The following is a 16,291-nucleotide window of genomic DNA, read 5'->3' as shown; positions in this document are numbered from 1 at the left end:
TCCCTACATCTTCATATGGTGGCCTCCTGCCAATCACATCCTAACTTCACCATCACCTACTACATCATCATATATACTGGGTTGTCAAAAAAGTCATGACATATGTTATTTTCCATGTTTTTCTATGCAAAATGCATCATGACTTTTCCGACAACCCAATATATCACTCTACTGTATAGATTCTTTTCTAGCACATATTATTACCTATATATTTTATTCATCTTTGTATTGATTTTTTCTCCCTACCAGGATGTTCACTCCAACCTTGTTCACTGTTGATTCCTCTGCTCCAAGCACAGTATCTGGCACATAGAAATGGTTCAATCAATATCTGTTGAATCCGTAGATGATAAATCCTCTTACCTAGTTAACTGTACTATCATTTCTGGAGGTGTTAATCATAATTGGTGATTATGAGCCTATTCTAGTAACTTACTGCGAACAAGTTTATATTTTCAGTGTTTTGTCAGTTAGAGTATAGTTATTATTTTAGCTAACATAATAGAAGATCACTACATTTGCACATTTGAACAGTATAGAAAGTATGTAAGTAGTACTTGCCTCTCTGTAATATATGACATAGGTTAAAGCATGATAAATGACAACTAGAATGAATACCATGATGTTTGTGGTAATTTTCATCCTTTTGGGGGCTGTCCTCCACAGAAGCAGCCCATTCTTATAGGACTTCATGACAGGGACTGGGCAACAACCCAAACACTTAGGACTTCTTTCAGTGGTCTTAGATAGAAAAGGGTAAAGATTTGGGGCTTTTACATTATGTCTATATGAAAAGGCTGGCCATACCACTTGCAAAGTTGCATAAACTTCTCCATGCCTCAGTTTTCTCATTTTGAAAGTGGAGATAATGATACCAACCACATAGGATTGTTGTGAGGATAAAGCAATAACTTAGTGTAATGTAATACAAAAGTGTACATGTTCAATAAATGCACTAGCTACATTTGTGCATCTTCCATGACAGCAAGACGAAGCTGGGTTCATGCTTCCTCTTAGAAGAGCAGACATAAGCAATAAGAAATAGCATGCGTTAAATTCCAAATTTGTATTTTTCTTATCGTCATTATTAAAAGTGAACTAGGGGTCAGGGAGTGGCACAGAAGTAACACAAGTGGACCCACATGGGAAAAGCCCTCAGTTCAAATCCCAGGACCTCCTTGAGCACACCAGGTGTTTATTTGTGCCTGTGATCCAGACTGGCTGAGATGGGGTAAATCGTGGTGTGGAGACCTACTGGAAGTGCCTGTCTCTGTCTCTCTCTCTCTCTGTGTCTCTCATATGAAAGAAAAAAGTGAATAAAAAATGTAATAAACAACACTTTGATATTAAATTTAAAATAAAAAAATAAATAAATATCAGTGTTTCCCATTGATATTTTTGCCAGTTTTTCTTCCCTCGTGTTGTAGAAGAGCACCATATTGCTATTTATGGAGTGACTCCCGAGAGCAATTCAGTATGCTAAGCAGTAGTAACAGAAGACACCCATTTCTAGCGAGAGCTATCTCATAATTTCTTTAGTAGCTTTGTGTTTCTAAATTTCAGAAGTGCCAGTAGAAAGGGAGATAATGTTTTGCTGTACCTTTCTTCCTCTGGGTCAGAGAATTCAATTAAAATCATGTTCTATCTTGCCGGATCCAACGTGTTTTAGATGAAAGGAACCTGGAATACAGGGACAGTATCTGTAAACATGTGACAATGTCTCCAGCAAAGCCCCACGCAAACAGAGATGTTGAAAAGTCCATTTGATGATGAAAGAAAATCAGATCGGTAGATAGTTACACAGATAGCTACCGTACAGAGAACTTTTCAGCAAGTTATTCCTTTATGACCAGAGCCTGCAGGGCTGCTCATTAAAGAAAATAATCTTGCAATCATGTAATTTCAGATTTATTGCCTTCTCTTTTCAGTCCTGAGTCCTTCTAACCACAATTCTGGTGAAGCTCATTTTGGCATATTGCTATTCAAACATATTCAAAACCCATGACAAGCTACCCTTTAAAAACGCATTAGCTTGAGCGCCATGGGAAAATATACTCCAGGGTTGTAGATGAATTGATATGATTTCCTTGATTGTATCTTTTTATTTATGAGGCATAATTTATGAGCGCTGGAGAGCAAACTGCAATGAGTGATGACTAACTACAGCCAAAGTCATAAATCAGGAGCAGTGAAAGAAGCAGTGATTTTGATCGAATCTATTGAATTAGCTGTTGGCCGTAGCCAATACAGGTATTGGAAAGACCTTTTTAATATCTATTTGTGTCCCTCATGGGAATGTGATAACAATATCATTACATAGCCCTAGGAAACAAATAATTTAATTGCTTTCCTGTTAACATGCAACCTGTTTATTTGACTTATTAATTACTGGCATAGCTGTTCATGGTAGATTTTTGTTTATTTTTGATGTGAACTGTCACAAACATGTATTCACATTCTCTGGCACTTATAAATAATGATGCTATCTCCTTAGTGCTGCTTGATATAAATTCATCCTCAGAGTTGTTGGAATTATTCTTTAATCAAAAATTGTAGTTATTCCACAAGGAAGCATGTTACAGAATGTATCAGAAGTTGCAGAGAGCTCAAAAATTTCTCCATCTCTTACTGCTCTAAGAGTTTACGGTTATGATACAACTCTTATAGCAAGCAGCCTACAAAAAGAGAAAAATGTCAAATTGCTCCAAGGATGATACTCACCATCATTTATATTAGAAGGCAACAGATTATAGGTTTTTTCATAAAAGACCAGTTGCTGATTTTGCTTATTTGAATATTTCATTTTCGTATAGAAAATGATGGCAAAAATGAAACCAAATAAACATCAACTGGGTGCTCATGGTACTAAGTACGTTCCCTTGGTTTAAACAAAACATTTAGCATTTCCTCAGCCAGAAGAATCATAAAATATTTTAGAAGGATTTCCTTCTGCACCAGCCCAGTGACATAGCAGGGAAGGCACTGAATCCCTCATGGCTGACTGTGAGGTTCTGGTCCCAGACCCGGTGGTTGGGCATCTCACCAGATGAGTGTGTGTGTGTGCCCAAAGTCCTGAGAGGAGAATGGAGAAGAGATTGCTGTGTGGTCATGCCCGCAAGGAGTGATTTCTCACTTTTCCTATCTCTCTCTTTCTCTCCCTCTTTCTCTCTTTGTCTGTCTGTTTCTCTAGTGGATGCACATGCATTGTAGCAAAAACCTAAAAAAAAAAAAAGTCCTGAGAAGAGAATGGAGAAGGGATTGCAGGATTGCAATGTGGCTATCCCCCCCTGGGGAGTATTTTTCTTTTTCTCTCTCCTCCCCCGCAAGCATGCATACCCGCAGTTCGAGTCCCAGACCTGGCGGCTTGCTTTTTCACTTTTCCTTTTTCTCTCTCTGGCTCTCTCTGATCAAATTAAAAAATAATAACAAATAAAAATTAAATGAATAATTATTTTTTAAAATTTAAAATAAATTATTTCTTCATGAATGAGAGAGTCAGAAACAGAGCTCCAGCACTGCAGACAAGGTCTCCGTGCTGAAAGCCACTTCTACCTTTAGCCAGATCATGGGTGCGCATGAGGTCTCCAGACGTGAACTGATAACCTTTTCATGTGGGCACTGAGCCACCATCCGACCCGAAATATTTGTCATAAAAGGGATTTTCTGTTATGAAAATGATAAAGAAAAACAACACATCAGAAGTCTCCTTGAAATTTACATGGATAATTTCACTTTACACCAAGAGTATTTACTCTTTGAAAATATCTGTCCTAGGGAAGGCTATTTCAGAAAGAGGAGCTACTGTGGGAGACAAAGCATTAAAGTGAAAACTGCTTTACAACTGAGTGTGGAAATTGGGCCACAGAGTAACGAACTCGTTAACATGAGCACCCACAGGGCTACCACTCAGAAAATATCCACATACCTTCCCTTCCCCCACCCTCTACAGAGTGGCGCTCCCTTCTTCCTCATTTACAAAATATAGTACAATGCTTCTGTTCACAAATTCTTGCTTTACTCCTAAAATAAAATTAGAAGTGTTGGGTTGAGAGGAATGGGGAGGCACTTAAAATAATACTCATCTGGGCTGCATGGGAAAACCTAGCCCCAGCAAGTTCCAGAAATATCAGGGTCTCAGAAATTGCACCTGGGCCCAGCCCAGGTGGTGCAGATGGTTGGCTGCTGCTTATGGTGCTGGTGCCACATGGAAAACCAGGGATCATATTTCCTAGTGGACCTGAAGCACACCCGGAGTGCCCATGATCCTGGGGGTGGGGATCATAGCAGTGATGAGACCATTTTGAAGTGGCCTGTTCCTCTCTTTATCTCTCAAGAACTAATTTCTTTTTTAAAATTACACCTAAGTGGAAACGAGGAACCAAGTGGTGGTTCTCCAAAGCTAATGGACTCTGGTTCTATTTGGAACTCAGATAAACACAGTAATAACCTCCATAATGATTATTGAGTAATATATACTCAAAGAGACATATTCATTCTATTTGAATGACTGAAGGTAATGACAAAGATAATGCAAAGTACAACATGAAATACTAGCTTAAAAAATTGAAAGTGGGGACCAGCAGATGGTGTAATGGTTATGTTGCTGGACTCCCACATAGTCTACTGCTGTTCAAGTCCTGGACCTCATGGCTTAAAACTCACACTGGGCACAAGTGTCCAAGATCTCAAGAGGAGAATGGAGGAGAAGGGATTGTGGCATGGCCATCCCCCCGGGGGGGTAGGGTGAGTTCTCGCTTTCTGTCTTTTTGTCTCTGGTGAGCACATATTCCCTTTAGCAAAAAATCTCTCAGTAAAAAAAAAAAAAAAAGGAATTGAAAGTGTAGAGCACCTAGATTTCCATAGCCGTCTCCACAGACAGGAGCCCTTTGGTGTTTCTCAAACAATATTGGGCATGAATCACTTAGAAAGAGCAGGTTTTAAAGTTCTCTCACCAGGAATTCTGATTCAGGAATCCTCTCGCTCAAAATCATTGTGGAGGTCCTGGCCAAGGAATATATTTTGACAAAGACTCCTTTCAAAGATTTTTAAGAGGCAGTTTTCAAAGAGAGGACGAATGATTAAATTCATTGTTTTCACAGCAATGTGATTATGGCAGCTTAGTGGCAGATGTTGACACTTGATTTAGTTAAAATTTTTAAGGCACAATACAGTAATGAGTCCTTTGGGAGGAGACTAATTTTATTTTTTAATGGAACAATCTTATTTTTTAATGGACGAAAAGCCTAAAAATGGTAATAGTCACCTGGTAGGGTCAAAAATAGTAAATTGTCATATTATCTACTATTTCACCAGTCAGTTACAAAATGTATGGCTAAGCGATTTGAGTTCTTTTATATACATTAAAATTCACAAGGCCAGCCAATGTCATGGTGATGAAGGCAGCTGGATCCCACTTGGCCAACTATGCAGTTTGGGTCCCAGACTCAGTGGCTTGAAAACCATTCCAAGTGCATGTGTGTGCACACCCAAAATCCCAAGAGGCGAATGGAAGAGAAAGGATTACGGCGTGGCCATCCCTTCAGGGGAGTGATTTCTCACTTTCTCTCTCTTTCTCACTCCTGGTAACACGTGCTCTGCAGCAAAAGCTAAATACATACATACATACATACATAAAAGAAATGAAAAAAAATTCACTAATCAATTTTTTTGTGTGTGTGATATGTTATGCTGTAACTCTTTGTGGTTACAAAAGAAACCTTAGAGAAGAAAATACTCCAACTCAGTCAATCTTGACCTGTTCCCACATTTTTCACAAGCACTAGAGAGAAGTGGGTAAGGAGAGGGAGAAGCGCTCCGCGAGGCCTAGTCATGCAGTGGTCCCTCTCCTCCTGTCCTCTGGTTTGCCAGAATCCTGAGCACACACACGTGCCCAGTGTGTATTCAGGCTGGCAAGACCTGGGTCTCGAACCTTAATCTACATAGGACTCCCAACTCCAAAGTCTGGGATGTTACCAGCTGCACCACAGAGGCTGGACTTTGCCACAATTTTATCAGCTCTTCATTAGGAAGTTCCTAACTTTGACAGTCATCAGCATGTGTTCATGTGTATGTACACATGCACAAGTGTTTACCACTCCCAAATACGCGTGTCAGTGCAAATGTCAATTATCTTTCATTTTTTTGTTATAAAAAGATAAATATGTTTGGTCCAGTGCCCGTAGGAAAAAAGATATTCTGAATAAATATCAAAGTTGAAGAGTATCCTTTTTATTTTTTCTCTTGGTCATGGAATTCATAAGCCTTCTTTCTTTTTCTTCCCCATTAAAGACCATTCCTTTCTATGAGCAACCCAGGGATCATGGGAGGGAATCTTGGGATACAAATCAAAGGGACTGGCTTGTCATTTAAGTAATAGTTGTGGGGATAGGCAGGCAGGTGGATGGATGGATAGGAGTAAAGTGGGCAACTCTGTGTCTGCTCATGAGGTATTTCCCTTCCTGATTTTTATACCAGTTCATGAAAACTGAAAAGATATGGACGTATAGCTTAAACTTTGCCATGCAATTCTTAGCTGCTTCTTTCTCTACACAATGACAATAAATCCAAATTTGGGGCGTTGTTTCTCAGTGGGAGTCCTAAGCATTACGTGTTTGGAATTTTAGTCCACATTTTGACCTACACCCTTATTCCTTTATCTCCTGCTTAGCTGCACATAGAGAAAAATTGGTAGTGATTTTTTTTGGGGGGGGTAACAGGCTCTTTTTTTAAATCCCAAGAATGAGAGAGAAAAAAAAGCATATTATTGACATATTCTATCATTTTTTTTAACACAGGGTCTCGCTATGTGACAATCTTCCTGCCTCAGTTTCCCAGGTAGCTGGGACTATAAGCTCATGTCACAAATGCCTGGCTGTCAGGATGGGCCAGAAATTGAAAGCAAGCCTTCCATGACCTCAGCCTCCCCAGAAGCAGTAACTACTAGTGTGCACCAGCTAAGACTGTGTTTTCTGATTTTTTTCTGTCCTTTTCTTCCAGCGGTTTGGTATAACAGAGACCCTGCCTGTGGAACAAATTTTGTGAAGTTCATAATGCTTCATTATCCCAGTCAGCTTCCTCTTCATTGCAACTATTTTCATTTTCACAGAAGCTCATGTAAATAGGCTGATCCTGCTTTGCATAAGCATGTTGATTTATATGAATGCTATTTTGATCTCAAATTGATTGAATACTAAAAAGAAAGTCTAGAAAAAGAGCAATGTATCATGAAGGTCTCCTGTCAAAGACAAAGACACCAGGTCCCATACTCATTCCTAATCATGGGGAATTTTGTATCACCTAGCTTTTAGAAAATACCAGGTTTTTTTTCTTTCTTTATTTCTTCTGTGAGTAAGACAGAGAAAGAGAGAACCCTCGATAGGATCTCAAAGCCATAATCCAGCCCCAGCCTTCAGCTAGCTCTGGGTCATGGGCAAGGTTGTGCCTGTAATATTCAAAGACATTGGACTTGAACCGGAAATCTTCCCAAGTGGGATCGCCTCATGGAGCATTGTGTTTTATTGCTGTTCCATCGTGTGGTTCCTAGCAGAGACTATTTCTAGAAAAACACTGTAATATTGAAGCCCAAGTGTTTTTATTAATATTTATTTAATTTAACTTATTAATTCATTATTTTAAAAGAGAGAGAGAGAAAGTGAGAAAGCAAGTCACCAGGTCCAGGACTCGAACCATGGTTGGCCATGTGGGAATGTCCAGCACCTTAGCCACCACGCCACCCATTGGTCCCAAGGCCTAAGTGTTTTAAAACATTGTGGATTGGGACCAGCAAATGGCATAATGGTTGTGTTGCTGTACAACCCCACATAGCCAACTGCAGTTCAAGTCCTGGACCTGGCAGCTTAAAACTCACTCCAGGCATGTGTACATGTGTGCCAAGATCCCCAGAGGAGAATAGAGGAGAAGGGACTGTGGCATGGCCATCCCCCCATTGGGTGATTTCTCGCTTTCTGTCTCTCTGTCTCTCTCTCTCTCTCTCTCTGACAAGCTAATACTCTCTATAACAAATATCTCTCAAAAACAAACACACACACACAAAAAAGGAATGTGTCCCAAAAAGCATTTGGAAACACTAGTAGGAATTAGCCTAACTACTAAAAATCTCTCTCATATTTTAGAAGTTATTATTCATATAAAAGAAAAAAACTAAACTCTCACTGTGAAGTGTTCTCTGACAATTTTTTTTTTTCTGAAGACTTCATATTTTGGAACATTCTGCATGATTTTTTGATGCTGTATACCTGAATATATATTCTATAGAATCAAACCAGTTTTTGAGATTTAGCTCTAAAATCTCATAGCAAATTTTTAAAAAATATATAGTGTAGAAGACACCCAATGGGAAAATATTTCCTGAAGTTAGACTTGCACATGAAAGCTTACTAAGGAATACTCCTACCCTAAACACACAGACGGTCTTCTTGTATTGCCATTTAGATCTATCATTCTGATTGATCACTGTGTAGTTGGCTATTATCGGGCCTAATTTAACCCTATACACTCACACATCCATCTACCCTGTCTATTGTACCTGACACTCTACAAATTACTTACTCATGCAAATGAGGACCTAAGGCAACCTTTTAGGATATTCATGTTTAATTATACAAATGGTTCTTGATAAATAAGATTATACATCTTTCCATATGTTTATTCCTTCCTCGATGAAAAGAAATTTAATTTACATGCAGATTTGATGGGGGCAGTGTTTAAGAATTGCTGAGTTTTATGTAGCCTACAGGTCCATCCAGTTTGCAGAAGCTGACAAAACCATTCCACTTCCTGCACAGAGATGAGCAGTTTTTCATAAGACTGAAATCAGCCTGGTGCATTCTGAAATCCTAAATGGACCCCTTTGTGTACACATGGTCAAAAGTAAAAAAAAAAAAAAAAAGAGAGAGAGAGAGAAAGAGGAGTCCTATTTCCTTTGTGATCACAAAGTTGCAAGATCAAAGTTTATCTTGTTCTGTCCTGTTTAGTGGCCTAGGTTGCCAACTTGTTTTCAGCCTGGAGGTATCTTGCTTATGCCTCATCTTGATTTCTCTTCAAAGGTCTGGGCAGTGAATTCTGCAGGAAAAGCCCCCAGTAACTGGACATGGTGTAGAACTGGGCCCGCACCCCCGGAGGGTCTCCATGCTCCCACATTCCATGCAATCTCTTCTACACAAGCAGTGGTCGACATCAGCGCCCCCGTGAAGCCCAATGGGATCGTCAGTCTCTACAGGCTGTTCTCCAGCAACACCAGTGGCACAGAGACAGTGGTGAGCAATGTGGTCGGAAAGTCCAGGACTGGCTGATGTTTGAAAAATAAAGAGATTAGAATAGTGGTTACTAGAGGCTGAGAAAGGTATGGAGGACAAGAGATCAAGAAAGGATGATTAATAAGTACAAAAATATAGTCATATAAGAGGGTTAAGTTTTGTTTCTGTTTTTTGGGGTTTTTTTAATTTGTTTTGTTTTGTTTTGTTATGTTTTGCTATAGGGAACGTGCAGTTCCAGAGAGACAGAGACAAAAAGAAAAAGGGAGAAATCACCCCCAGGGAGGTGGCCACACCACAATCCCTTCTTCTCCATTCTCCTCCTGGGATTTTGGGCACACATGCACACATGCCTGGCTTGAGTTTCAAGTCACTGGATCCAGGTTTCAAACTGCTGTCAGACATGTGGGAGTCCAACCTCTTAACCACTATGCCAGCTGCTGGCCCCAAGGATTAGGTTCTAATGTTCAACAAGATGACTATAGTTGACAAAAATCTATTGTATATTTCAAAATAGCTGGAAGAGAGATGTTGAATATTCATAATGCAAGGAAATGATAAATGTTTGAGGTGACAGATACGATAATTTCCCTGATTATACATTGCATACATGTATCCAAATATCACAATTATCCCTAAATATTTACAGTTATTATGTGTCAGTTAAAAAAAATGACCACAGAATGGTAAACAATCATTTCATCTTTATAAAAAGAAAGAAAATCATTACCATGGTGTCCTTACTTTTGCTTCTCCTTGATTCTTTTCCTTCTGTTTTCAATTACCCTCCAGTGAATTTAGTAGCACAAAGATCCTTCAGGGAAGAAAAAAATGAGGAAACACATGTAAACTCTCAGAGAAACAATTACTAAAGATAGTTTTAAAAGTGTCTACAAATAAAAGAAACCTAAGGCTTTAGAAATAAGTTAAATGACATAAATTTAAAAAGTATAGCTCAAGCTCTTAATGGAGGAGTAGCCCTTGGAGCCAGCAAATGATGTGGTAGTTACATTGCGAGATTCTCTCATGGCCAACTGCAGTTTGAGTCTTGAAAGGGGCTGACCAGTGGTAACAATTGGTTGGGTAAATGTTAATATAAAAGAAAAATTGGAGCCAAAAAAAAAAAAATCTTTGGATTCCCATGCTGACATGCACGAGTCTCTAATAACACATGAAGAACTCCGTCTTTTTTTCTGGAGAATTCGAGAAAATTTTAACCCTTTGGAAGGGAAGGCAGAACAGTTGAGCCAGCCTAGCTCTAAGTCCCCTGCTTATTTATGACAGGTTGAAGGACACCAGGGGCTACAGAAAAGGTGGTTCAGGGAAATCAACTTTTACATTGTGTTTAGCCAAGCCATTTGCTAGAAGGGATGGTAAGCATCTAGATCCGTTTCTGCATTATTTACATGAAAGACTAAGAGCCCATGGGATGAAGGCTCTTGTCTCTGTGGCACTGTTTGCATCACTCTCATGTTTGTCCTGAATAAGTGGAGATGATAGTACTTGGTTCTCACGAACCTCATACAGAGATTGTGCAGATCCTGGCGTGACATTATAAATTATTTAGATCCATTTAGGGAACAATTTGGGCAAGTGCTGAGCAATCCCCTGAGGCCACAGGTATTTCAAAAGATAACTCACATACCAGGAAGGCACCTATTGAATGTTAAAGGAATATTAGCATATTTTCTACAGGGCTTTGGATTCAATAAATACAGATGATGTAAATACAATCAACCTTTGATTATCTATGCTTATAAAATGTTAATATTAATAAAGTAAAAAAATTTATATTTGGTGTGCCTGAGATGCATTTTTTAAAAAATAACAACTCCTTACTACTTTAGGCCAGTGCGAAATTAATTTCCAGTGTCTAAGCACTTCTGTTCCAAAGACTACTTACTAAAACCACACTGAGGTCAAAGGTTTGTTCCAAACAAATCACAAGTTTGTAAGATGATTGAGAGAAGACTATGATATTTTGTGAAAATCTACACCTTCAGAGAAAAAGACAGTCTTACAAGCTCTTCAATATCTTTACCCAACTCTAACGTTGACTTCAGGGGATTTTTGACTCAGAAATTACATGCTAGTAACTAAGGCAGAATAAGACCTTGGGGAATGTTAACTAGAAATATAATTCAGGGCCCAGCAAGTGCCATCCCGATTGGGGTATTGAACTCCCACATGGCCAACTGAGGTTCAAGTCCCAAATCTGGCAGATTGCTTTCTCACTTTCCCTCTCTCTGTCTCCCTCTGGTAGGTGACATGCCCTATAGCAAATTTTAAAATGATAATTGCAATGGAGCAATTCTAAACAGAAGAAATATAATTCAAATACAAATTTTGTTTTTAAGAAAGGCATCATTCTGAGGGTCGTAGAAGTTGATCAATGGAGCAATTCTAAACAGAAGAAATATAATTTAAATACAAATTTTGTTTTCTAGAAAGACATCATTCTGAGGGTCGTAGAAGTTGATCGGTATTTTGTGTGTTTTGTGTCATTTTCTAATACCTTTCTATGGTCATAGGCAATGGATCATATTGCGCCTGGTGACTTCAGGGCTATTACCTCAAACTTCTGTTTAACTCAGGGGTTGTTTTTTGTTTTAGAATTATTTATTTTATTTATTAGTATCATTTTTACATTTTTCTATAGGACTCATGTACTCATGAGAGAGAGAGAGAGAGAGAGAGAGAGAGAAAGTGATGAATCAAGCTGCCAGATCTGGGACTCAATCCATGGTCAGACATGTGGGAATCTAGTGCCTTAACCACCATCCACCACTGGCCTCCTGTTTAACTTTTATATGGTTACATTTCTTAGCTATTTAAGCCATGCCTCTGACAGGATGTTAATTTCTTGAGGGTAAACACTATGCTTGAATGCCATGCTGCATCTCCCAGAGAAAGTTTGGTGCTCTCCTTGTAGGAGGTCGGATACTTGATAGACATTTATCAGTTGTCTTTGATTTGTGACTGCACTTCTTCTTGTCTTCCTTCTTTCTACAGCTCTCTGAAGGCATGGCCACTCAGCAGACGCTTCATGACCTGCAACCCTTCACAACCTACTCCATTGGGGTAGAGGCCTGTACCTGCTTCAACTGTTGCAGCAAAGGGCCAACGGCCGAGCTCAAAACTCATCCTGCTCCACCCTCAGGCCTGTCCTCTCCCCAGATCCAGACACTGGCCTCTAGGACAGCTTCCTTTCAGTGGAATCCGCCTCTGTTTCCTAATGGTGTCATTCAAAGGTAGCGGGTCAGCAGGAGGGACAAAAATATTAAAATAAGACATACATAGGATATACAAAGGGATTTCAAAAAGCTTGTGAAAAAATGAAATTAAAATATGATTTTATGGGCCAGCAGATGGATTACCAAGGTTTGAATTGATACGTGGTGGCTTGAAACTCATACCAGGCGTATGTGTGTGTGTATGCCCAAGATCCTGGGAGGAGAATGGAGGAAAAGAGATTGCAGTGTGGCCAATTCCCATGGGAGGATGGTGATTTCTCACTTTCCCTCTCACTGTTTCTGTCTCTGTCTCTCTCTCGCTCTAGAGAATGCATGTGCCTGAAGGGGAAAAAAAACTCTAAAAAAAGTTTGAGTTTATTTTGGTGCAAAAATATTTGAAACTCATACATAGTTTTTCAACACATGCATTTCTATGAATTTTGAATGTCCCTTATATAGCTACCCAGCAATTCCCAAGGAGGAATTCCTATAACAAAATAGATGAATAAATTTGTTCGAGTGATAATGCTGCCAACAGAGTGTTTACACAATCAACTAAAGATAGAAAGGTGAACAACAAAATTATCTTTAAATAAGAAAGACAATGTGATACATTTATTTATGTTGAGAGAATGTCTTGTCTTTATGGTCCTCTTGAAATCATTCATCCTATAGGCCTTTGCTGGAACATAAGAAACCTCTGTGGTGGGCCCAGCAAGTGGCATGGTGGTAAAGGTGCTGGACTCCCACATGGTCAACCATGGTTCAAGTCCCAGACCCAGGAGCTTGAAACTTACACTGGCTGTGTATACATGTGAGACCAAAATCCCAGCAGAAAAATGGAGAAGGGATTTCAGCATGGCCATCCCTTTTGAAGGGTGATTTCTCACTTTCCTCTCACTCTCTCTCTTTGTCTCTCCAGCAAGCACATATACCCTATGACAAAAACCTTTCAAAATAAATAAATAAATAGATAAATAAATAAATATGAATAAATAAAAAGAAACCTCTGTGGTTAAATTAGAATTGTTCTGATCTAATTTAAAATGTTGAAATGAACCAATGTTTGAGAGAACAAAGAAGTTATTTTACTCAAAACACTCTGGAGAAGAAATAATTTTCTATATTCCTTTTTTTTTTTAATTTTTCCAGAAAACACATTCTCAGTGGTTGGGGGAGAAAGTGGAAAAACACTCCCCATGGGGGTTGATCAGGCCTCAATCCCTTTTCTTCCTCCTTCTGTGATTTTGGACACTCACACACATGTACCTAGCATGTTTTTCAAGCCGCCAAGTCTGAGATTTGAACCACACAGTTGAACATGGGGCATCCATCTGTCTCAACCAGTGGGCCACAGGCTGGCCCAAGATTTTTTTTTATTCTAAATAGAGTAAAACAATTTGTCCCTCTCCTCTTGAAAGAGAGAACTATCTCTAGCAACAAAAATCACTAGTTGCTGAGTGGACAGCAATGTGTGTGTAAATGGCCACTTTTTTGTCATTCCCCTGGTTACAACTGCTGCTCACTCCCAATAGCATTAACTAAAGTGCTTCTGAGAGCAATTTCCCACACGAAGAAATGTTAAAGAGCTTATAGTTCAATGAAAGGAAAATGTCTCTTCACAAAGAGAACCAGTCTTTGTTTGTCATAGGATGCATGCACTTGCTAGAGAGAGACAGAGAGACAATAAGAGGAAAAGTGAGAAATCACCCCCTGAGAAGATGACCATGCCACAATCCCTTCTCCTCCATTCTCCTTCTGGGATTTTTGGACGTGCATGTACGCATGTCCGGCATGATTTTCACGCCTCCAGGACTTGAATCGTGGTCGGCCATGCTGGAGTCAAGCGCCTTTACTACCACACCACCTGCTAGCTCCAAGAGCCAGTTTTAAGAGAGAGAGTTACCTAATTTCATTACCTATGTCAACCTAAAAATAAGTGAAACAGAAATGGTTTATTTGAGCCAGGGCTTAGGACGAATCACCCAGATGAGCAAAATGTGTGGTTGGTCACACGGGATCCAGCCACCTTAATCACCAGGCCACGGGCTGGTCCACAAGTCATCTATCAAGAATTTACATTGGTTCATTTTAAATAATTTAGCAGTTAGCGTAATGGCTATGTCACTGGACTCCCACATAGTTGACTCCAGTTCGAGTCCCTGACCCAGTAGCTTAAACTCATGCCAGGCACATGTGCGTGCGTGCCAAGATCCTGAGAGGAGAATGGAGGAGAAGGGGTTGTGGTGTGGCCATCCCCCCTGGGGGGGTGATTTCTCACTTTCTGTCTCTCTGTCTCTCTGTCTGTCTGGCGAGCGCACACACCCTATAGCAAAAACCTCTCTAATAAATAAATAAATAAATAAATAAAATAATGCAGACAGGCCAGCCTGTGGCCTGGTTGTTAAGTTGGCTGGATCCCACTTGTCTGATTGTGCAGGTTTGAGTCACTGACCTGGTGGCTTGAAGAACACACCAAGTGTGTGTGCGTGTGAGTGTGTGTGCCCAAAATCTCTAAAGTAGAAATGGAGGAGAAGGGATTGCAGACTGACCATCCTTCATGAGGGATGCTTTTTCACTTTCCCCTCTCTGCCTCTCTCTAGCGCCCTTTAACAAAATTAACAATAAATTAATAAATAATGCAGCCAATCCATTGGCTACACCTTACCGTTTACATCATGAACTCCAGAGTACTGGGAAGAAGAAAGGGAGAGTGGGGAGAGAAACTAAAGCATGCCTTTACCTGCAATAACCTTGATGGGGGTGGGGCGTAACCAAACTCTCAGCTTATGCTTTATTGAGGCCTTTAAGGTTTAAAAGAACCTTGTATTCCAGACTGCTGTGGCCTGCTTTTCTTTCACATCTTTCTTTTCTCTCTGTACCCTTTCTTGTTTTAGCTATGAGCTCCAACTTTCCACATCTTGTCCTCCTGATCCAGCTCTGCCCTGTGCTCCCGGTCAAACAGAGACCAAGTACGCTGGGCTGGAGTGCAGAGCCAGCCTTGGGCATCTGCAGCCCTACACCACCTACAAGCTGAGGCTGGTGGTGCACAACGAGGTGGGCAGCGCAGCTTCCGAGTGGATCAGCTTCATCACCCATAAAGAATGTGAGTAGAAGAGGCTGTGACCATACACAAGAGGGGCAGGGCGGCAGCCAGGACAGGGCTGTCATGAAAACTAGGGGGAACCACTTTTTCAAAAGGATCGAGTGAGTGTCCCCTTACATTGAGTGGACTGAGACACTGATGAAGATGACTAGTGGGGCAAAACACCTATTGGATTTAATAAAGTGGAGGTCAAGGGCAAATTTAAGATTTTTTTTTTCAAGTAAAGACAGAATGAAACCAATTTTGTAAAAGTTCAACAGTGAACAGAAATAAAGAAAATGGGCAAATGCTTGTACAAACTTTTGCCACTCCTTTTCTTTTCTTTTTTCCTTTTTTTTTTTTTTTTTGGGAAAGGTTTTAGCTAGAGAGCACATGCGCTTGCCAAAAAAGAGAGACAGAAAGCGAGAAATCACCCCCGGGGGGGTGGCCACGCCGCAATCCCTTCTCCTCCATTCTCCTCTTGGGATCTTCTGCACGCACATGCGCCCAGCGTGAGTTTAAGCCACCGGGCCCGGGACTAGAACCACAGTCAACTACGTGGGGGTCCAGTGACATAGTCATTACGCTCACTGCTGGTCCCAGAGAGCAGTGTTTTCCAGAGCAGGTGGTTTATTTCTCCTACAGGGCAAGCTGGGACTCCTGGGCCCGGTCACCCAGCTGCGGAGCTTGGGCAGGTGCGG

The 16,291-nt window shown here is 40.3% G+C and overlaps 1 protein-coding gene across 1 annotated transcript in view; it reads left to right on the top strand.

The window, feature by feature from the left end:
* Positions 1 to 16,291, top strand: part of USH2A (usherin) — an 819,384-nt gene that overhangs the window by 776,322 nt on the left and 26,771 nt on the right. Inside the window, exons 64-66 of the mRNA XM_006155854.1 lie at positions 9,066 to 9,275; positions 12,285 to 12,523; positions 15,403 to 15,611. Coding sequence (XP_006155916.1) covers positions 9,066 to 9,275; positions 12,285 to 12,523; positions 15,403 to 15,611 — 658 coding nt within the window. The remainder of the gene's footprint in view (positions 1 to 9,065; positions 9,276 to 12,284; positions 12,524 to 15,402; positions 15,612 to 16,291) is intronic.

Source organism: Tupaia chinensis, unplaced genomic scaffold (genome assembly GCF_000334495.1).
Source record: "Tupaia chinensis unplaced genomic scaffold, TupChi_1.0 Scaffold000473_1, whole genome shotgun sequence".
Taxonomy (NCBI): domain Eukaryota; kingdom Metazoa; phylum Chordata; class Mammalia; order Scandentia; family Tupaiidae; genus Tupaia; species Tupaia belangeri.
The sequence above is the reverse complement of the archived record's forward strand: the minus strand, read 5'-3'. Positions and strand labels throughout refer to the sequence as shown.